At 42.1% G+C, this 24,580-nt stretch overlaps 1 protein-coding gene and 1 pseudogene across 1 annotated transcript; one reads left to right on the top strand and one right to left on the bottom strand.

Annotated features, from left to right (window-relative positions):
• Positions 1 to 6,557: 6,557 nt before the first annotated feature.
• On the bottom strand, positions 6,558 to 11,144 carry LOC135707448 (uncharacterized). Its single transcript, XM_065229268.1, has one exon. The coding sequence runs from the start codon at positions 11,142 to 11,144 to the stop codon at positions 6,558 to 6,560; it is 4,587 nt and encodes a 1,528-aa protein (XP_065085340.1).
• Positions 11,145 to 11,222: 78 nt separating this feature from the next.
• Positions 11,223 to 16,140, top strand: LOC135707447 (uncharacterized; annotated as a pseudogene).
• Positions 16,141 to 24,580: the final 8,440 nt, after the last annotated feature.

Below are 24,580 nucleotides of genomic sequence, written 5' to 3'. Positions count from 1 at the left end.
TCCCAAGCTAATGAATCCTCCGAATTTCCCAATCCAAAAATACTGGGCATTTTCAAAGCAGCGACTTCAACGCTGATTCCACGTCCATTTTCACTGTGCGGGCGCTGATGGGCGAGATTTCTTTCGAACTGGAAAAATGTAACCGTCTTATGCTGTAACTTTGAACTTCGGCAGAACTTCCCTGAACTTCGGCAGAACTTCTCTGAACTTCGGCAGGACTTCGCTGAACTTCAGCAGGAGTTCCCTGAATTTTGACAGGCCTTCCCTGAACTACGGCAGGACTTCTCTCAGGTTTCGCAGGCCTTCCCTGAACTTCGGCACCAGTTCCCTGAACTTCATCAGGAGTTCCCTGATTTCCAAGAATTGAAATTAAAGGACTTTCCTGAACTTCAGCAGCCCTTCCCTGAATATCGGCACAACTTCTCTGAACTTCTGCAGAACTTCTCTGAACTTCGGTAGGACTTCCCTGAACATCTGCAGAACTTCTCTGAACTTCGGCAGGACTTCGCTGAACTTTAGCAGGAGTTCCCTGAGCTTTGATAGGCCTTCCCTGAACTACGGCAGGATTTCTCTCAGGTTTTGCAGGCCTTCCCTGAACTTCATCAGGACTTCCCTGATTTACAAGAATTGAAATGAAAGGACTTCCGTGAACTTCAGCAGCCCTTCCCTGACCTATGACAGAACTTCTCTGAACTTCTGCAGAACTTCTCTGAACTTCTGCAGAACTTCTCTGAACTTCGGCAGGACTTCCCTGAATTTCGGTAGAACTTCTCTGAACTTCTGTAGAACTTCTCTGAACTTCAGCAGGAGTTCTCTGAACATTGGTAGGACTTCCCTATAGCTCGGAAAAACTTCCCTGAACATCGGCAGAACTTCTTTGAACTTCAACAGAACTTCTCTGAATTTCCGCAGAACTTCCTTGAACTTAAGCAAGGCTTCCCTAAACTTCGGAAGGACTTTCCTGAACTTCGGAAGGATTTTCGGCAGAGCTTCCCTGAACTCCATCAGGACTTCACTGAAGTTCGGCAGGCCTTCCCTGAACTACGGAAAGACTTCCCTGAGCATTGGTAGGACTACCCTGAACTTGGAATCTTAGAATTGAAGTTGTCGTTTCAGTAGTAGAATTATTATAATTATACAATAATATTGTGTTTACGAATATGTTCAAAATTTCAATACTTCCCATTTTTCTAATTTGCAATGCTTTTTGGTATTGATGTATTACGAATTTGGGTGTGGTTTGAACGGGTGTGGATTCAGTATCAACGGAAAAGCATTAACTTTCACCTTAATCTTACGTTAAATCTACAGTCGTGTCTTGGATACAACCTCTTACCTTTTTTTTCGGGGTAATGTCATTCGGGATAAGGGCGTTCGGAGTAGTGACATTCGGGATGTTGGTAGGGGCATTTAATCTCCAAAATGCTTGCGACGGAGAAGTTTTGCTCCTCTCTTCGCGTGGATTAGCGTAAAATACCTCTGCTTCTGCAATACAATGCTCAAGAAGAAATTAAGTAAACCGTTCTAGTTTGGCAAGACCTGTAGACGTTAATTTGAGTTCTAGTTTGTACTAAATAGCGTGTAGCATTTTATCAGCAACTCAACTAGGTACATTTATTACTTTCACTTCATCCAATGGTTCAACACGACTAACCTTCCCCGAGTTTCCTCTTCCCCTCGATCGTCAACGGGGTGCTTTGAAAATCAGAAACTGTCGCTGCTTGTCCATAAAAACATGCAAAGCTTTCGTTCTCCATCTCTGAAGACGAATCGGGGCGAGTGTAACCGGCAAGTGACTCTACTCTGTCCTAATGCATGTTTTAGCATTTCTGATGAGAAGTGATGTATTTGATTAGCATAATATTCCCGTTGGTACGTTCAAGGTTCGTGTAGGACTCTTCAAGGGATAGATATTTTTTGGAGCTCTCCATCGGAGAATATCCGTCACGAACACCGGTGGAATCCATGGGCTGAAGATGAAGGATCATCTCTTACGGTTGAGAACCGTCAACCCGAGTAGGAAAGCATCGTGAGAGGATTTCATTGAACGTTTCGACACATGATTTGAGGCAAATTTTGTAACGGGAGCCAGGGAAAAAAAAATCCATATTCAACACGAAACCTTCAAAATCTCGCCTCCCTTCTCGATCCACTTATGGCAACTGTCAGTCAGTAGAAGTGGTAGCAGCTTCCGAGGAACAAATTTATCCATCAGTGTCGCTAATGTTATGACACTCACCCTTCCGTTCGCGGTTCGTGATCTCCCTCCCACATCCCGACCTGCCGACTCTGGCGAAAGTATAGTGCATACATGAACCGAAAACCTCATCGACATGCAAAGAGAGGTGGCGAAGCGCCCGCAGCAACAGCAGCACTTTCGCATCTCGTTTTGTCTAATTTGCATATTCTCGTGTCGCCACCACCCGCCCTTCTTTGCTTCGTTGCAACACAGAGGTTACACGCCACGATGGGCGTTGGGGGAGCTTTTGCTCCAAAGCACACTCGCACAAACACAAACACACACTTGAACCATAATGTTGTTGTTGTTGTTGTTGCTATGGCAGTAGTGCACAGGGAGCTGTCGATGTTTATGCTGATGATGGTGCCATGATTATGATCAGGGATGATCGATTCGGTTTCGGGTTTTCCCAGCACGATGGATGGGCGGTTAGCTGACTGGCGGAGAATGACATGTTGATATTAGCATTTAGCATGAAATTTGTGCTTCATTGAATCGATTTGCGTATCGGATAGCAGCAATCAAAACCGCTTCGAGTGTGGGTGAGAGACAATCGATTTGTAATTGTTCATCCCTCAAACAGTTGAGGGCCCATTTCGAGATGTTTACAACTTAATGAGGCTTGTAATAACCTGGCCCAACCTGGGAGTATCATCCCCACGGACGATTCAAATATGCGCCGGATCCCCGTGAAAGACTTGAAAGAGTGAATAATCATTGATTCCGAGATTACCGTCAGCCATTCGTTATCTCGTCAGTCGCCCGCGCCGGGATTACGATTATGGTAATGAAATGAACGAAAGAAGAAACCGGATCTCCGAACGTATCATCTCACGGTGCGGCAAAAGTTGAAAGGAAAAAATAAACTACTTAAAAGTAAATAAAAGTCACCACCAGAAAACCTGGTGCGGCCGGCGGCGGCTGGTGGAACCCAGTGATCACCAAGGGTAGAAGATGGCCCATGAAAGCAAAAAGGAAAATATGGATCCACCCACCCACCCGCTCGGCTCGCATGGGGACGACTTTCATTGTTAGCGTGGCACTACTATTTGGCGTTATGGTTTGTGTTTTGTCGGTTTTTCCTTTTCTTTTTGTTTTTGTGCGGGCGGTGGGTCCTTCTTGTTTGTCCGAGGTCGGAAAAGAAGCAGCGCGCGAAGGGCCGGGCAAGAACAAAAGAAAACTAAATCCATAAAATATGAGCAAGATTGCGATCGGGGACGACTTGCGGCCTCCTGCGGACGGGGGGGGGGGGGGGGGGGGGTGATGCCAATGAATGCCTGGTGCCGGGGTGTACGACAGTGAATTTGCTTTTATTTTTTTATTTTTTGGAAATATGGTGGGACTTTTGTATGGGGAAAAACAGGGTCAAACCAGTGAAAGTGTTGAAAGTGGCATACCAGGAAAAGCTTTTTGCAAGACTGTTTTTCGGTGGCGGCCCATAAAGTTTGGTCCAATGAAAGTTATGCACTGCACAAAGTTAGAACGTCCTTGTGGCAAGTTTAATGCAATGTTCATAATGGCGGTTGAGAGTATAAATTTAAATTTGCTGGCCGGTGGTTTGGCTGCTTGGAGGAATTCTGTTGAATTCACATTTTCCGGTAAAATATAGACTGTATTTTCGTGGAAAATAAACTGCAGAAAAATTGATCCAATTACAACACTTTTCTGCACTTCGATCAGCATTTTCTTAGCGTCACGCACACTTATAACGTGTTTGTTTGTTTACATTTATCTTCTGCTTGTTTTTCAATTCATTTCAATCGACATGATTGTTCAAAACTGTTTTAACGCGTTTTTCAACGCTCCAAACTACTCAGGTGAGTGCGACTATTGTGGGCAACCCCTTTGTTTGTTCTCAACCAGTTCCAAATTTATTTTATAGATTCGCGCCGTACCCACCGCCGTACTACAAATGAGTGCTATACAAAATTAGTAGTACTGGAAATAAGTTGAACAAAAATTAATTACGTTAGTATTAGTAGCAAATTAGGTTTAGAGTTAAGGTTCAATTGGGAATGGATTTGCTTTATTTAGGGGAATTTAGGTATTCTCGTAAATCTAAGCAGCGTCCGAACTTCTATTAGCGATTTATCAGCGTCACACACATACATGACAGGTTTGTTTGTTGACATTTATCTGCTGCTTGCTGTTCTACCAATTCCAATCGACAGAATTGATCAAAACGGGTTGAACATGTTTTTACAACGCTCCAAACTTCTCAGGTGAGTGTGACTATTGTCGGCAGTCTCTTTTTTTTCGGTACCCTTTCCATTTGAACTGCGTGTTAACCAGCTATTCTATTATCGGCAACTCGAAATCAGCCGTATTTTGTAGTGTGTATATTTCATTTAAAGAAATATATGGCATAACAGGATTGCAAAGTCGTAAAAATGTAATCAGATTGAAGCTGAAAAGGTAAGGAATCGGCTTAATACATTCAGCGAAGAGTTTTGATGGGAAAATACAGTGAAATTAACGTTTCAATTTCGGTTGCCGAAAACAGTCAATGGGTGCCGAAGCCATAATTTACCCTATGTATTAGTGATAAAACAAATGTGTTGGTACTGGCATCAGACAACCACCACAAACACAAAAAATGTTTGCAACGCAAGTGGTGTGGGAAGTAATTTTACCCTATTTATTTTTTTACTCTAAAGTATTAAATGGGGACTGTGGATAGTTTTTTTTTCAGTAAAAGAGTGGCATACATTCCAGGACCGGATTCACTCTATGGGTGCCCGGGGCCAAGAATATGTGGGGGTTCTTTGGACGAACCATAGTTGAATTGTTTTTTTTTTTTTTTTTCTAAATCCTAATATTCTTTTAGACTTGAAAAAAAAGTTAATGATTCTGATAATTCACTCACTATCACGTTACATTTAGCAAGCCAATACAAACATTTACAGAACTGTATTTAAAAAAATCACGGCAGAGTTGTTATGATAGTTTTATTGGAGAACTTTTTTCAAAAATACATTTTAGCATCTCAAATCAAACAAAAACCTTCTGAGAAGGAAAGAACTAAAGGGACTGATTTCATAAAGAAGTAACACGTCAAAACTAGAACAATGGAGTTTAAAGTTTAAGAAAATAAACCCTTGCGGATTAAGTTTTTTTTGTACTAACTATGGATGCTTTTTTAAACTGCAATTGGCATGATTATCGATCCAGTAGAGAATATATTTGGATTGGAAATTATCTAGATTTTTCATATAACACGAAAAGTATGAAATGAAAGTAGTGAAGGTTTAGGACAGCGGTGTTAAACATGTGGCGTATATTTCTTCCAATCCGTGGGTTAGTGACTTCTGACATATAAAAAAAAACTTTATTGAAGATATGTTATACTTGCCGTTGTAAAAGTATGAAACCATATTGATAAAAACATTTTTATATTTATTAACATTTAACATCATTATATCAAGAATTTCATTTAATTCCAAAATAGGCTAAGCCATTAAGAGATGAAACATTTAAATGTCTAAGCAACTTATTCAATAGTAACCAAAAAAAATTCACCGAATAACAAAATATAACTTCAGCGATTAACATCTGATAAAGATATCATCTCCAACTGTTCCTTTTTCAGAGGAATAATTGTTTTGCTAGGCTCATTGCCGAAAACATATCCAGCGACCGAGTGTTCTTTGGGTTAAAGTTTCACAACTAACAATATTGCATGCACAAAACACAGTTTATTTTTCTTAAATTACACTACACTCATTTAATCAAACTTTATTTTTGTAACTTAACTAAACACTAAACAAATAATTAATTATCTTCATCGTTTGCCGAAGATGGCGACATAGATTGTCGGCGCGATGAATTTGTGGGCTACGCACCCAGCTGCGACGGTGGATTGATGTGCACTGACTCGTCCTATGGTGTATTGTTTTTCCCTTCGGTGCGGATGCTGTAGAGAGATGACATCGCGAACAGTGGTATGTTCCGTACAGTCGATGTGTGGGATATCGATCGGTGATTGTCCATTGCGTTGTGTTGCTAAGTTGGTGGTGGAGCGTTCATCGGTCACAGATTCGAGGACAGACGTATTGATGGTGTCGAACATCCTGCCCTCTGCAGAAATAACTATTTCTGAACTTCGACGGGACGTTGATTATCAGATAATCGTAGACATGCAAAGAAATAAGAGATCCGGTAGGCCTTTTCTACTGAAGTAAAAGATATGGACAGATCCTCACCTGGACCCTCCGGTATGAGAGCCTTGTATTGATTTGAATGCGGCTATTGAGTATCGGTGTAAGGTTGATCAGCTTGCTGAAACCGACGTTGCCAGGTTGATCCAAAAAGGAAACCTCTAGCTAGACCGCGCGGGCGGCTCTTCTGATGTGGTCGTTTGGTCGTCGTTGGGTGGTGGTATGGGTAGAACACAGATCTTTGAAGTTGGGCGTGTAAGCAAACTGGAGCCAGTCTGCAGTGTGACGACGCCATCTTGACCTGGGTGGAGCTCGTGGATTCGAGCGATAGGCCAACGCATTGGTGGTTGATTCTCGTCCACGATGACGACGACTTGATTCTTCTGTAGCTCTATTGGTGGTTTTATCCATTTGCTGCGAGGTTGCAGTGCTTGCAGATATTCTACGTGCCAGCGTTTCCAGACATCCTGAAGCATTTTCTGGATCTGCTGCCATTGGTGAAGGCGATTCATCGGAATAGACTCGTAGTCGATGTCTGGAACAGACTGTAGCGAGGATCCGACGATGAAATGACCCGGCGTTAGAGCCTGCAAATCCGATGGGTCGTCGGAGAGTTTGGTCAACGGGCGAGAGTTGAGGCAGCCTTCGATTTGTACGAGAAGTGTCTCCATATCGTCAAAGGCTAGTTTTCGGTCACCAAGCACACGGACAAAGTGTTTTTGCGCTGACTTGATCGCTGCTTCCCATAGACCTCCAAAATGGGATCCACGAGGAGGATTGAAATGCCAGCGGATTCCTGAAGTCGAACATTCACTGGCGATGGAGTGGCGAAAGTCTTCGGAACGCAACAGTCTTCGAAGCTCGTTAGCAGCACCGACGAAATTCTTGCCGTTGTCAGTGTATACATCTGCGCACAGACCGCGACGAGAAACGAAACGACGGAAAGCTTGGAGAAATTTCACCGTACTCAGATCACCAACAAGTTCTACGTGAACGGCCTTTGTGCTGAAGCACACGAACACTGAAACGTAGGCTTTTGTTGGTGCGTCTCTACGGTGACGAGGTTTGAGATAGATCGGCCCCCAAAAGTCGATATAAACGACGGAGAATGGCCGTGAAGCAGTGACACGCTGCGAGGGAAGTTCGGCCATGAACTGCTCGATGGCTTTGGGCTTTGCTCGTACGCACGTAACGCAGTTATGAACAATGCAACGGGTAGTATTTCTGCCTCCTAAGATCCAGAATCGTAGTCGGATGGTGTTGGTAAGAAGCTGCACTGCTGCGTGAAGAAGACGTTCGTGCAGACATCGAACAAGAAGCGTTGTAAACGGATGTGATCCTGGGAGCAGAATTTGATGTCGCGAATCGAAAGGTTGGGAAGAACGATCTATTCGTCCACCTATTCGTAAAATGTCGTCGGAATCGATCATCGGATGGAACCAACGGAGCCGAGAATGAGTTGGAACTGTTTGATTTGCTTTCACAGCTTTCAATTCTGCCGGAAAAGCGTCCTTCTGCACCAGTCGCACAAGAGCTAATTCGGCGCTACGAATCTCCGAAGTAGAAAGCGGTGATGAGACGACTCGTTCAAATTTTGCCAGGTGTAGATTTCTGAAGTACCGCCTCCAGTAGGCAGTAATCCGTAGCATGTGCTGATAGTTGGAGAACCGACCGACGTACTCTTCGACGAAAGTAATCGAAGGAGATGCGGTAGCGAGTGATGTTTTCCTTGCTTCCCTTTCGGCTTCTGAATCTATGGCTTCATTAACTTGAACCTTCCACGATTCTTTGTCGTTTTGAAGCCATGGAGGACCTTCCCACCACTGTTTACACTGGAGCAAATCTCCTGCTGCTATTCCTCTGGAAATGATGTCAGCAGGATTCTCACAACCAGCGACATGGTTCCATTCACAGTTTTCTGTCATTTGCTGGATTTTTGAAACGCGATTGCCAACGAAAGTGGACCAGGTTGTTGACGGTGTTGCGTTGAGCCAACATAGAACAGTTGTTGAATCAACCCAGAAGTACGCTTTGGATGTGATTCGCAGTGCAGCGGATACCTTACGATAGAGTTCAGCAGCTAACAATGCACCACACAGCTCCAAACGTGGAATGCTTTGTTGCTTGAGTGGTGCCACCTTCGATCGAGACGTGAGCAGAGCAACCTTTACTTCCCCCAAAGCGTTCGTTGATCTGATGTACGCACATGTTCCATACGCAGCTAGAGAGGCGTCCGAGAAGAAATGGAGTTCGGCAGAGATAGAATCAGGGAGCAAAATGAATCGATTGATACGCAAGTCATTCAAACGAGGCAGTTCGGAGCAGTATTCGATCCAACGGCGTTTCATATCTTCTGGCAATTCCTTGTCCCAGTCGTACGGCTTGTCGTTGTCCTCCTTAAGACCCCATAACGATTGCATAAAAACTTTGGCAACGACTACAACAGGTCCTACCAAACCGAGTGGGTCAAACAACTTGGCTATGCAGGAAAGAGAACTGCGCTTCGTAATTATTGTATCAGCGTCGACGGCAGCTTCGGGAACAATGTATTTTAACTGGTCGGAGCACGGCTCCCAATGCAGACCAAGAGTTTTTATTGACTGATTTTTATCGAAGTTCACCAGAGGTTTTAACGCTCGATTCTCTGGAGGAATTCCATCAAGCACTTCCGGACAGTTACTCGCCCATTTCCGAAGTTGCATCCCAGCTGAATTCAACATGGCGTCCATCTGCTTTCGCAGTTCAATGGCTTCGGCGACAGTACTTGCTCCGGAAAAGAAGTCATCTACGTAAAAATCTTCGCTGGCTGCGCTTGCTGCGAGCGGGAAATTTGAGCTTTCATCCTGTGCGATCTGCTTCAACACTCTAGTGGCTAAATACGGTGCTGAAGCAGTGCCGTAGGTCACAGTCTTCAATTTATAGATTTGGATCGGTTCTTCTGGTGATTGGCGCCAGAAAATCAAATGAAATCGACAGTCTTCAAGAAACAGCAGAATTTGCCGATACATTTTGGCGATGTCGGCGATAAGCATTATTGGATGCATGCGAGATCGCATCGTGATAGCTCTCAAGTCCTCCTGAACGATTGGACCAACCAGCATGGCATCGTTTAAGGAAACTCCACTAACACTCTTGCACGAGGCATCAAATACGACGCGGACCTTGGTGGTGCTGCTGTCTTCGCGAATGACTGGATGGTGAGGTAGAAAGTATGCAAGCCCAGATGCTGCCTCAGACTCGTCGATTCGCTTCATATGTCCTAACTTCTCGTATTCTTCCATGAATTTCTTGTATTCTATAGCTAGCTTTGGATCTCGTCCCAGGCGATTCTCGAGCAAACGGAAGCGGTGAAGTGCAGTGCGTTTATTGTTCTCCAACTTCTTCAAAACCTCTTCTTTGAACGGTATGCGCACCATATACCGTCCATCTTCGCAGCGAAAGACCGTGTCAGAAAAGAATTTCTCGCAGTAGGCTTCAGCCGGGGAGTGTACAACTCCCGAATCATCCTCGATGGCCCAAAACCGCTCCAAGTTGCGTTGTATTTCGGCAGTAGTAGCTACGTTGCAGACAATGGGTGATCTTGAATGTTCTTGAGAAGTTTTTCCGCTAATCACCCAACCAAAGACTGAATTCACGAGGCACGGAAGAGACTCGCCCAATGGAATGCGACCTGCTACGCTGAAGAGATCGAAAAACACCTCCGCTCCCAGCACAACATCAATAACTCCGGATTGATAGAAAGATGGATCTGCTAACTGAATTCCCGTTGGAAGCGACCATCTAGAGGCGTCAACGGAAATTGATGGAAGGTCTACGGTGATCCTCGGTAGGACGAAGGCTTCGATTGTGGCAACATAGTTGGAAATTCTGGACTTTATGGTGGACTGGAACTTGCAGTGAACTTCTGTAGCAGCTTCACCAATCCCTGCAATAGGCAGATTCACCTTGCACCGACGAACCTTCATTCGCTGGAGTAGCCGCTCAGTTGCGAAACAACATTCGCTGCCTGAATCCAGTAAGGCTCGTACCGGATGCTCTATCCCGTTGTTGTCCACCATGATGACGATGGCTGTAGCTAGCAGCACCTTCGTTCTAGATCTGTCCAGGGAAGTGCTACTCGTGATGCCAGTATGTGCCGCTGGGGTGGAAGAAAGTTGTTCGTTGTTGCTGCTTTGCTGACTTGGCTGGATGAGGGATGCGGGTCGACTGCTGCCCTCTGATCTTGAAGCATAGCACAACTGCGTATGGTGCCGCCCTCTACACTTGCGACAGCTGCTTTCAGATGAACACTCCTTTGCCAAGTGGCCTCGTCGTAGGCAGTTTCGGCAAAGCTGATTGCGTCGGATTACACGCTCCTTCTCGTCAACCGACATTTTTGAAAATTCTCCACACTGGTAGAGAGAATGCTGGCTAGAACACGCTGGACACTGGCGCGATGCTTGCTTTGAAGCTCCGTGATTTGCTGAACGAGGTGGATTATGTTTCTTCGCTAGTGTTGCCATCTCCGCTGACTTGCCGCTAACCGTTTCCAACACATTGACTCGACGTTGAAGAAACTCTATCAACTGCTGAAACTTGGTCGTCTCGTTTGCCTCTGCATACTCTTCCCAATCGCGTCTCGTAACAGCATCCAACCGAGTACTGAGCAAGTGAATTAGTAGCACATCCCAGTGTTCAGTTTGCTCCCCCAACTGCTTGAGAATTTTGACATTGGCTTGGAACTTGTCAATAAGCGTGTGCAAGTCCATAGCTGTCTCAAGCTTCATACAAGGAAAATCGAAAAGTGATTGGACGTAAGTACGTTTCAAACGCCGCGTGTTCTGATAATGGCTCACGAGCAGATTCCAGGCAACAGGATACTGTTCGTTGCTAATTGGAATCGTTTGTATGAGTTTTAATGCCTCGCCAGCCAAAGAGGAGCGTAAATAATAAAATTTTTGAATCGTCGACAAGTTAGTCGAAGTGTGCACGAGGGATTCAAATAAATCGTGAAAATTTATCCAGCTCTTAAAATGCCCATCAAAAACTGGTAATTTAATATCTGGCAGCTTGACATGGGACACTTGATTCATATCATGGGGCCGGGTAACGGGCAACGAGTAATTTTGATTTAGTTGGAGTAACGTACCCTTCGTCTTGTAGTATATCCGCTCTACATCTGTGCGCTCCTTTAAATATCCATCCAAGACGTACAGCGTTGAATTCTGTCCACAAAGCGATCACATTCTCCAGGCGCACGGGTACTTTGTGCTTATCCCTGTCGACTTGATAACTGGTGACGAAGGATCCAATCGCCGATATTGATGAGAGAATGCTGCGTTTGCGATTCTTCAAACCGCGCAATTTCCTCTCTGCCGCTGACATATCGATGAGTGATGGAAGGATCTGGGAGTAGGCAATTTAGTGCCTTGATATTAATCAAATTTGTCTCCTCACTATGGTTGAGATGTGCAATCACAGTAGACGGATCTCTCTAACGACAAATGGCGCTATCCAACAGAGCAATTGTACCGCTTCAATGGCTACGTGTCTGGGTCATCGACCAGTTTTGAGGTCATCGACCGACTCAGGGAGTATTGACTCACCAGCATACAATAAAGGCTTCCATAGTCAGTCCACCAATTGTTGTTTATAGTTCAGCAATACGAAGATCACAGCATCCAAGCAGTAATGAAGTGCACATGCAAAAAAGATTCCGGTAGAACAACTCTCACTGGGTTAGATTGAATGGAATTGCACTCACCTATGTGAGGCATGAAAATGCCTGGTATTATTTCCAATCAACAGAGCGGCAACGAAATGGCGCATTCGCCATACAGCTCATGCGAGGCACGTCGTGTGGTAGGATTGTCGACCTGATGGGACTTTTCTGGCCAGAGCGGATTCCTCTCGACGCTCACTCCGGCTCGAAGGACCATGTTCCTTTTTCAGAGGAATAATTGTTTCGCTAGGCTCATTGCCGAAAACATATCCAGCGACCGAGCGTTCTTTGGGTTAAAGTTTCACAACTAACAATATTGCATGCACAAAACACAGTTTATTTTTCTTAAATTACACTACACTCATTTAATCAAACTTTATTTTTGTAACTTAACTAAACACTAAACAAATAATTAATTATCTTCATCGTTTGCCGAAGATGGCGACATAGATTGTCGGCGCGATGAATTTGTGGGCTACGCACCCAGCTGCGACGGTGGATTGATGTGCACTGACTCGTCCTATGGTGTATTGTTTTTCCCTTCGGTGCGGATGCTGTAGAGAGATGACATCGCGAACAGTGGTATGTTCCGTACAGTCGATGTGTGGGATATCGATCGGTGATTGTCCATTGCGTTGTGTTGCTAAGTTGGTGGTGGAGCGTTCATCGGTCACAGATTCGAGGACAGACGTATTGATGGTGTCGAACACCAACAATTTGTCATAACGGCGCCGGTGGTGTAGTGGTAAGCGTGATTACCTCTCACCCCAGCAGGCCTGGTTTCAATCCCAGTCGGCGCCGCCGGGATGTTCTGAGGCATAACATCTCTGATCACGCCTTCCTTCGGATGGGAAGTAAAGCCGTTGGTCCCCGGTTTATGAGTTTGATGGGTCGATAGGTAGGGTCCAGGTGTGGGAGCTGCCTTCCTGGCACGACGGTAGCATTGGTGCTCAGCACGGAAAACAAGATCCACGGAAAAAAACAAACCAAAGGAAAAAAAAAAACAATTTGTCGTGACAAATAATTTTCAAAAAATTCAACAACTTTTTTCTCTACTTTGGGACCATGCATTAATTATGTCACGCTAAATCGAGGAAAAATTTACCCCCCTCCCCCTATCGTGACGGTTTTCCTATACCTAATGCATTGCTTGTCACAAATCTTAGACCCCCTCCCCCCTTAGAGCGTGACATAAAATATGAATCAACCCTTTCTCTAAGAAATATGAATCGTCTTTCACCACTTCCATTATAAAGTAATCTTGAAAATCATTCGAATTGACAAACAGATACACAACCTTTTCGATATCGGATATATCGGATGGATATATTTAGTTCCATCAAAAGTGAGTATACCAATCGATTCGTTAGATCATTCTGCATCAATGAAACAAATTTAAAAAAAAAAATCGGGCGCATTTTCGAGTTACGCCATTTTAAAGGCGTAACTGCATAAATCTCACTAAAAACAGTGAAATTCCATTACATATGCTTATTTTACATGCACAAATCGCAACACTCGCTGTTTTTTTTAATGAACACAAGTTTTTAGGCATTGACAAACGTTATTGACAAACGTGCCTTTTGTGAGTTGCAGCGCAATCAACAAAAAAAAGTGTGCATTTTATGCCTTTCAAATAAAAAAAAACGTTAGACCGATCTCCAGTGCAATACGTCAAGTGATTAGGGATCATAACATAAGCGATATTGATGTTTGCGAGTGGTATTATCCGTCTTCAATATGTGCCAAGTTTCGGATTTATTGCAGCCCTGTATATGGAAATAGCAGAAAAGTGGTCCTACATAAATACAAGTTTAACTATTCTAAGAGTACGAGAACAAATTCAAAGTGCACTTGTGAAGTTTGTGAGGCTGCCCAGCTAAAATATGGAAAAAATCTACCGGGAACAGTTCCTAGAAAGGAAAACCAACGTAATTCAAAACCGAGCTATTTAAACACTACTAAAGTCATACGCGAGGTCATACGCATGTGTAATACTTGTATAACGGAAATCGGACGAGGGAAGAATCACGTTTGTACTGTCACTGAGCGTTCAGCAAATTTAGCGAGAATTCTGAAAGAAAATAATTCTCCACCAAATGCATCAGAAGCAGTTGTGTCAAAGTTTCTAGCCGAAAAAGTCTCAACTTCTGGTAAAACAGCAGCTGTAGCTTTAACGTTTTATTTGATTCATACAGGTTCTGAAAACATTCGCTTATCAAATCGTCGAAGAAAACCATCCGTATTTCTAAAAGCTAATTCTACTGTATCTTTGAAAGAACGGAAACGCATGCGGACGGAAGGTATGTTCAAAGTGAAGACGGAGAATAACTTGAGCATGCGAAAGACTCTTGGTAATATTTTATTTAGGATCTGCCGAAACTTTTGATTTGCTTATTGGTTAGTTGATTTACAGGCATCATGAAAGGTTTAAAACGAGGGGGGCGACACATCCAAATCTCAAGTTTAGATGCTTAACAAATCTCCAACTAGTGAATCAATCTTCGAAAAATCTTCTTTCATTTCTCGCATCTACTTGCATCGCGCATCATCTTTTTGCAGGAAATCTTCAGAATCATCGTCAATCTTCTTTCTATCTAGTTTGGAGGCGAACCAGCCCAAGGCTGAAAGCCTCCCTAATAAAGATAAATTAATTAATTAATTCTTTCTATCTACTCAGCGTGCACGCAGCTAGCCACAGCAAAACACAATCTTTCCTGCATCGTAGATAGAGTCGTCCCCCTCGGTTTAAAACGAGGTGGAGTGAGCTTTGAAACTGGCTTAAAAGGAAAGCTTTCCAAACTGCTTGGAGATTTGTTTAGTATTGTAGAGCTAGGAGAAGTAGCCAAAGGTAAAACTCAAAAAGGTACATATTTTAAAGAAATCTAAATTAAAATGCTCTTTTCTAGCTGAAAACGTCCATCTTGGTCAATACGCTGATGTTCCAGTTATATTTTGTAATAATATACCTGAGTTGCTTCAACGAATCAAGAAAAGTAGACACGCCAGTGAGGAAGAACTTTTCATAAAGCTTGGTATCGACGGTGGAGGAGGATTTTTTAAGATCACTCTCTCTGTTGTATCGAAAACCCAAAATAATTTCGCAGATTATTTTAAGGACAGTGGCGTGAAATGCCTACATATTTTTGCATTGGCTCCAAATCTTGCCGAAAAATATGAATATATTTTTCTAATCTGGAATGGTCTTTTAAAGCTGAATGATTTAAAGATCATTAACGTGATTATTGGAATAATGACGAATTCATCTACCCACCCCTGTCCATATTGTGTAACAGAAAAATCAAACCTTGCATTGCAAAGTGGAGTGCCCCGAACGATTGGAGACATTCAGGAAAATTCCAATAAAGACCCATGTTCCAAAAATCGTAAAAAATATGCTGGTTTTCAGCCAAGACAGCACTCATGTTTTGCTGGTATGCCCTTCGCCTCCACTTCACGTGACACTTGGGATCGTGAACATGGTTTTTCAAGCAGTGGAGAAACAAAGTCCAGACTGGGCAGATTTATGGATCGAAAAGGCTCATGTACGACATCAACAGCGAACATACAGTTCTACAGGACGAGCATGTCACAGTCTCCTTGATGCTGTCGATGTTCTCCGAGAAAACGAAGATTTGCTAAACTATGTTGATGTAAGGTACAGTTGTTTTTCGATCAGCAGGTATATAACTAATGACTGTTACTTTTTATAGGTCCTGAAACACTTTCAAAATGCGTACAAGACATGCTCCTCATTCGAACTTGTACCCGGATTTGAAGAAGATATTAATAAGTTTGTCGAATACTGGGAAATGTTGCATCTACCAAAATCGTCCAGATACCATATAACCAAGTTTCACGTGAAAGAGTTTTGTAACGCAACTTGACAAGGTTTGGGTTGGCACAACGAGCAGGCGTCCGAATCAGTTCACAGCGACTTTTTATTGACTTGGGAAAGATACAAGACCACGAAAACATCAAAGATATACAAATCTCAACTCCTGCGTGCTGTCGTTGACTACAATAGTGGTCATTTGTGTTAAACCACTTTGAGATTCATTAATTATATTTAGGTTTATTAGTTTATAGTAAATTTAAATAAAACTTAAGCCTTAAATTAACGTACAAAATCCTTTTTAATTCCAAAAATTAGCAACCGTTACAAATTATAACCATGTAATTGATATATAAACACTCTGCAATCGACATTTCATGTCATGTTGCATGCAAAAAAAAGCATATGTGATGACATTTCACTTTATGCAGTTACGCCTTTAAAAGGGCGTAGCTCAAAAATGCGCCCTACGATTTTTTTTTAAATTTGTTTCAGAGATGCAGAATGATCAAACGAATCGATTGGTATACTCACTTTTGATCGAACTAATTTTTTTTATAATAACGGTCAGAGGAGCACCGTGACACACGTTCATACTGTCAATATCTCCAAGGTGTATTGCAGAATTTTGCAGCCCACTCTTGGTACATGCATTGAACGTATCCCATACATTCCCGGTTCCAGCCATGCTGCTTTTCTGATCAATTTTGAGGCACTGAATTTCATTTTCTTCGTTAACATTGAAATTAAAGGGTACGTATTCATTTTCACTATCTCCGTCACTATCATATGAATGCAACGATATCATTTCCAAAAGATTCTCGAACTCGAAATCATTATCTGCTTCTGAACCGGAAATATCACTAAAACGACCACTTTTCACTGATGTTGCGTTCACCGGAATCGCGCTTTTCCGTTTCAGGGTTTCGCGCTTCGAAGCTGCTTTTCTAGATTTGGTTACAAACAGCATATTTCTCAAATAGCAACAAATCGTATACACAATATGACAAAGTCACGTTCACAATTTAGCCTTTTTTTGTCTATATAAAGCAAGCAGTGCTCCCGAAAGTAATGACAATTTCGATATATAAACTGCATTAATGCTCTAATCCGCTCTTGATGAAATTATATTTCCGACGCTCCAATTTGCTAAAATTTATAAAAAAATAAGCTATTTCAATTTCACGCTAATTTTCCTTGATATTTGAATTTAAAACCTTATTTTATTTTGATTTCTGAGTCACCATTAGACTGATGCAAAATTTGACTTTTTCGCTCCACAGTGCTTAAATGGTTTCAAATCGGGTCCTGATTAGCCTCCCAAAGTTACAACTCATTTGGTTAGAAACAGACTTCGCACAAGCCATTTGAAGTTTACATGTAAATGACTGTGGTAAATCTCAACTTTTTGTTCATTGCCTTCTAGTCTTTTTTCCATATTAAGCTGCGAAACAGTTTGATAGCCATTCTTATAAAAAAAATTCTCAGCTACAACTTTGCTCCAGATCGTTTCTTTGTAAAACGAGACAGAAAAAAGTTATTAATTATTTAAGAGATTGGTCAACTTATGACATGATCAAGCAGCTGCTCTGTAGGCAACACTGTATTTTGCAGTGTGACATAGTAGCCATGATTTTTGTGTCCTATTCAATGCCCCAGCAATGTTGCCTGCTGAACAGTTGATTGAGCATAATCATAAGACATCAGCACATTGAACCATTGATAACTTTCGATCCTTGCATTTAATCCAAAACTGGTCTTGAGCAAAGTTGTAGCTGGGAACATTTTCTACAAGTACAGTTGAAAGTTTTTGAAGCAGACCGATATGGTGAATTATTAGATAGACATGAACAAAAATCTTGGTTTTACCATAGTAATTCCCATACAAACTTCAAATGGTTTTTGCCATCTCAGTTTCTCACCAAATGGGTTCAAATTTTGAGAGGTTAGTCAGGATCCGATTTGGAATCGTTTAAGGATTGTGGAGCGAAAATTTCAAATTTTGCATCACTCTAGTCACCATGTTAGCAACACTGCAACGAAGCAAAATATAAAATCCAAAACACACACAACGGAAGCCCCGCCAACGGAGCAGGATTGGAAACACGTTTTTTTTTTTACTTCCTTTATCTTGCACTGTCCATATGCAGCAGTGAATGTGACGTCAAAATATGTGCTTCATTTAAAAACATTGGACTAAAAGAGATAATTATCACCACACCGTCAGACCTGTTATCTGCACATTGCTGCAAATATGTGACGTTTCTGTTTTAATGTTTTCAAGTTTGTAGTTTTGGCGATTTCACGAACGTTTCCGCGGGTTTTTGAGTAACAAGGTGAAAGCTGGGAAAGTTTACGAGGATGTCATGTGCTCCGAATGTTTCCTAAGTTATATTTTTATATATTAAACTATCAACGAAATCCTTGGCTATGTCGGATGTGATTGTGTATGTGATGGGAGGAAAAATTTGTGCGCGGGGAAACTTTCGACGTGACGTCTTAAAAATACAGTTTTCCGCAAGGATGCCTCCAAAAATCGAAGGTTTTTGTGCTACACGATGAGGTGAGTACTTTTAGAAAATTATTGTGTGACCATCAACATTGTTCGGATTAGTTAAACCCGTGGAAATTAAAGATTTTTTCACAATTATTCATAATTACCAAGACACACAAATCGGTGTATAAGTGTGTAGTGAAATTTTTTAAAATAATATGAGCCTTAATTGAATTATTAGTAATAAATTGTTCCAAATCGGGCTATCAAAAAAAAAAAACCAGACCTAAAGTGTATCTCAAGTTAAAACTTACTAAATCCAAATCCAAGGTTGCAAAGTGTTTCCTTTAAAAAGAAGACGTGACTCCTAGTGGCGGTTAGTCGCAAACCTAAAAGTTCGGTGCAAGAATCAACTGGAGTGTTAGCCGATACTCACATCCCCACTCAGCATAGTAACAGTGCACATTTGATTTTCCCGCCGAACCGAAATCACGAACATTTTGGTGCCGTGACCAGGATTCGGTTTCAAATTCGCCATTGTGTCCGCGTTCCGAGTGACGCCATCATACAAAATTAGTGAGATTGAATTTCCGCCATCGTTCCAAGTGCAACCGACGCCATCCTTGCCGAATAAGAATCCGAGATTGAAAAACGTTCCTGCTGTTCCAGGTTTAATTAATACAGGGCCTATTTGATTCAGGCACATGGTACTGTGATTCCATAGTGCGCAGATATTGTCCACGGGTGCCTTGAGATTTTTCCGTTCCGTCCGCTCATCGAAAATTTCCAACTGTGAAGCGAAGTGCCACCATCCAGTGTACCGTAAAACGGGGTACGCCCGTCAAGAAAATCATCCAACAAGTTACCGCCGTCGTTATCATCCGTTCCGTTCTTGTATAAGCTGTATCTCAAAATCCTGGCCATATAGAACGTTGCTGTCTTCAGCTAAGTTGTTCAGGTGACCAAGTCCTTTCGGATGGTGGTCATATTATTTAAGAACTCTTTCACTACGCGGCGCTAGTGTGCACATAAACTTCCTATATATGTTATTTCTGGAAAGCTTGACCATATAAGATGTGGCTGTGCAATGCGAGGACACGAAACGGAATAGGGATGACGTGTAGAGAGGCTGTAAATCGATTTTTGACGCCATTTTAAAATCCAATATGGTGGTCATCGATTCAAGAAAAACTGTCAAATACACTCTGTCCAGTTAGCTTAGGACCACCTGATATTTTACCCATATGGTGATAAATAAATATATATTTTGAGCATACCCTATTATATTATGTTTGTATTAGTGAACGCCGCATAATGAAATAGCAGTGACCAGTGTTGTGAAAATATCAAAAGATCTAATCTCACCAATGTGCATAATCTCATTTGAGTATCGTAGACCAAAAACTCAACACGCAAACAACAGCCGATGATATTACAAGCTGTGATACGGTTGCTATGATATCATGCTAACAAAACTCCCCGGCTACAATTCTCACCAAACTGTGTTGAGTTTGAGCTTCAAGATTTTTGCTGTACATCCAAACACGAAACGAAACTTCCATCACTGCTGGCAGCAGTAACTTCGTGTCTGCCATCTGTGAAGCGTAAAGAAAGATAGCAAACTATGCTTTCTCTTTCTAAGAAAACAATGTGCAAAGGAATCATTTTTGTGGTAAGTCAACTTGTGGCTGCAATTTTACATGTTCTGAATAGTCTCGCAATATCAAAGGAGCTTGTAAAAACAATACCATGCTTGATATTTTATTCCAATATCATGCGTGATATTGGAAGCCCTTGAGAGCGAAACAAAATCATTTGAGTGAGGATTATGCCATCACTGGCAGTGACAGATGTACACTCCAGGATCTGTGTTTATTCTGACATAAACATGTTTTTCGGTGTCCAGTTAAGTTAGAACCACTTGCTCTTTTCGTGAGTTTGGAGTTATTTGTGGCGCTAATAATCACAATGTCGAGGGGAAAAGCAATCACCGACAAGGAAAAAAGAAAAATTGAAGCATTCCGTCAGGAAAAAGTCGGCATTAGAGAAATAGCACGCCGGCTTGGTCGATCGCATCATGTGGTGCTCAACTACTTGAGAAATCCCGAAGGATAGGGTCAAATTGCGAAAAAGACTCGCCGATCGAAGCTTTCCGGACGAGACAAACGTATGATTGTTAGAATCGCATCGAATTCTGCAAAATCTCTGATGCAAATCAAGCAGGAGCTCAATTTGAGTGTATCCCGGGAGACTGTTCGTCAGGTTTTAGTCAAAAGTCCGTTCATTAAACGGGCTAAAAAGGCAAAAGCTCCAAATCTGAATCCATCTCACATCGAAAAACGCTTAAACTTTGCACGGAACAATATGAATCGACAGTGGGATACGGTAAGTTATCAGAAATTTGTGAATATTGCACGATTAAAACAATTGTCTCTAACACTTTTTATTTTTGCGCAGACGGTCTTCAGCGACGAAAAAAAGTTTAATCTGGACGGCCCCGATGGATTTAATGGATACTGGTGCGATTTGAGGAAGGAGGAGCAATATTTCACGACCCGGAACTTTGGAGGAGGTTCATGTATGACATGGTGTGGCTTTTCTGCATCCGTTAAACTAGAAATCGCCTTCACGTCATTCAAGATGAATAGCATAGATTACATCACGGTTCTGGAAACACGTCTGCTACCTTTCATGCGCAGATTTCGACGCAAAAAGTTCACATTTCAGCAAGATAACGCTGCTATTCACACGATCAAGGAAACAAAACAATGAATGATGGACCATAAAATAGATCTGCACGACTGGCCAGCCCGGTCCCCAGACCTAAACCCAGTAGAAAACCTCTGGGGCATTATGGTTCGCAGAATTTATGCTGAGGGACGTCAGTATGCCACTGTATATGAGTTGAAATCGGCAATATCTGAGGCATTGGGAAATATTGAGAAGGCTGTCCTCCAAAACTTGGTAAACAGCATGCCGAACCGCATGTTCCAAGTTATTAACCGGAACGGTAAGGCAACTGATTATTGACATGTCATATTCACTGTTTATGACATTAATCTGCGTTTAAAACGCAGCAACCTGATCCAAATCCGAAGTGGTTCCAAGCTAAATTGACAGCATAAATTAACAAATATGCTCTCAAAATACATATTTAACTTTAAGTTTTAACTAAATGACTGCAATGTAATGTATAAATAATGAACTCAATAAAACATCAACAGTTGTTTTAAAACTTCTCAAATAACGTTTGAATTATCCCAAAACATAGGTGGTCCTAAGCTAACTTGACAGAGTGTACCCTACAATATGGAAATGGTACGACGTGTAGAGTCCAGAAGTCGACGTCATTTTGGAATCCAAGATGGTGGCCATCGGTTCAAGAAAAACTGTCAAATACCCTATAATATGGATATTTCCGGAGAGGGGACGACGTGTAAAGGCCGGACATCGATGCAAGACGTCATTTTGGAATTCAAGATTGCGGCCATCGGTTCAAGAAAAACTGTCAAATACCCTACAATATAGTTATTTTCAGAAAAGGGATGACGTGTAGAGGCTGGAAATCGATGCCAGACGTAATTTTGGAATCCGAGATGGTGGCCATCGGTTCAATAAAAACTGTCAAATTCCACAATATGGGTATGTTTGGATAGGGAATGACGTGTAGGGATCAGATATCGATGCCACTCGCCATTTTGAAATTGAAGATGGCAGCTTTTGCTTCAACGTAAACTATTAATGGGGATGACGTGTATAGGCCCAAAATCGATGTCTGCCACCATTTTAGGATCCAAAATGGTGGCTATGCACAGCCTCATATCAGTTCAGCACAATTAAAGTGGACCGTTTACGGGGTAGGTTTGGCGATAATCTATTAGGAAGATGAAATTGATCTAATTAATGTTTTAGGGTATTTTGGAGCTCAAAATCTTGCCTCGCATCAATTTGTCTGAATAATGCTTACCAAGCATATTGCGTATAATTTGTATAATGTGTATACCGTATCATTAACTAAGATGACAACGTTTCGACATCCTTTAACAAATCTTGCATTTTTGCACTCTGTTCGACATTACTGTCCAATGTGCAGAAGCTTTCGAACTCGGAGAGTTGATTTATTTTGAAATCGATTTCTGCCGTGGTGAGATAAAAATATAATCCATATTCATTGCAAATGGGTCCAGTTCACTAACAATTTCATCTGCTGTAGCCGGTGCATCTCTTATGATTTAGTTGATTTCCCCGTGTTTCTTATCCCCGGCGCACCAAAGTTTTCTTGAATTCGTTGAATTTTGGACATGATCTGCAAATTCTCGTTGTCGTTTTCATTGCATTGTGAATTCGTGAAATACGACGGAAGAATTTTCTTCAAGCAGTTGACCAACGTGCTTTGTTTTATGTCCTTTAGAACCAAATCCAAGCATTCGAAACAATTCTTGATGGTAAACTACTTTCGTGTATCCGCTAGTGAAAGGCCTTAATTCACGGCTGTTTCCAGCATAAAACTGTAGCTTCTCTTGACATAGGTTAAATTATGGCTTCGGCACCCATTGTCTGTTTTCGGCAACCGAAATTGAAACGTTAATTTCACTGTATTTTCCCATCAAAACTCTTCGCTGAATATATTAAACCAATTCCTTACCTTTTCAGCTTCAATCTGATTACATTTTTACGACTGTGCAATCCTGTTCTGCCATATTTTTCTTTAAATGAAATATACACACTACAAAATACGGCTGATTTCGAGTTGCCGATAATAGAACAGCTGGTTAGCACGCAGTTCAAATGGAAAGGGTGCCGAAAAAAAGAGACTGCCGACAATAGTCACACTCACCTGAGAAGTTTGGAGCGTTGTAAAAACATGTTCAACCCGTTTTGATCAATTCTGTCGATTGAAATTGGTAGAACAGCAAGCAGCAGATAAATGTCAACAAACAAACCTGTCATGTATGTGTGTGACGCTGAGAAATCGCTAATAGAAGTTCGGACGCTGCTTAGATTGACGAGAATACGTAAATTCCCCTACTTCAGCTTGAAATTTTTGATGATGCGTTGACCAAGGGGTTGAATCAAATAGGTGATCTTTGGTGGCATGTATAGAAGCATTATGGTGGGATTGCTTATGGTGGGCGGATGCAACGGAGCGTTATCAAGGAGCAGCAAAGCCTTGAAGCTAATGTTCTTGGCTGCGTAAAACTCCTCCGTCGTCCCCTACACGTCATTTTCTTTCCGAAAATACCCATATTTTAGTGTATTTGACACATTTTCTCGAACCGATTGTTACCATCTTGGATTACAAAATGGCGTCTGGCATTGATTTACAGTCTCTACACGTCATCCCCTTTCCGAAAATACCCACACGCAAACCAAAAATCTATTACTATGAATGTTAGTTCCGTTTCCTATCATCCTCTGTTCATGAACATCGCAGCGAATGTTAGAAGTTGACCTTACAGGCGATGTAATGGTTTTTTGTATTTTTCATTTCGTGTTCTATCTACGCTTTCGACTATACCAGTAAGCTTGTAGAACGAGGCACATTGTAGAACATTGTAGAACGACACACACACTTGCCTCGAATCTCTCCAGCAGAAAAAGCATATGAAGTCGAGTATGCGAGAAAATGAGCGCTTCATGTTTGCTTGTAGGCTATCTATATTCAGGAGCATGGAGACAGCAGTGGAGAAAGCACAGGTCTGATAATCGAAGCGTTCTTGGTTCGAGTCCAGTCGGCAATCGGATTCCTATTTTTTTCGACATAACTAATTTACCTCACTAATACACTCTACATTTTTCGGTCTCCAATTTTCTTGCATTGGACCGCAGCTAGGTATATCGCATCCTCGGTTCATGCGGTCTCCACTAACATCCTCTGATGATGAATCCCGTAAGCGAATCTTACATCCCCCGGTTGGGTGTACTGTGCATTCGCCTTGACGATGGAACCCTCAAAGCATGGGAAGATCATGCCACTACCGTCGATGATCCTAATTACGCTTGCCTCGCACAATTCCTTAAACGTACGATCCGGGTACTTGAGTCGATGTCCGTCAACCACCAGTCGCAGAATTCTCACACACCAGTGAATCAGTTCCTTTCGAATAGAAGACCATTTCCGCATAAAGTTGCCACCCACACTGTCTCGGAGGAT

Source organism: Ochlerotatus camptorhynchus, unplaced genomic scaffold (assembly GCF_037179485.1).
Source record: "Ochlerotatus camptorhynchus isolate MF236.1 unplaced genomic scaffold, CSIRO-AGI_Acam_v1.1 ptg000312l, whole genome shotgun sequence".
NCBI lineage: Eukaryota > Metazoa > Arthropoda > Insecta > Diptera > Culicidae > Ochlerotatus > Ochlerotatus camptorhynchus.
Note: the sequence above shows the minus strand (reverse complement) of the source record. Positions and strands in the feature narration are given on the sequence as shown.

Bases quoted from the DNA above. Each gene is read 5' to 3' on its own strand.
- LOC135707448 (XM_065229268.1), bottom strand. From the start codon at position 11,144: ATGGACTTGCACACGCTTATTGACAAGTTCCAAGCCAATGTCAAAATT.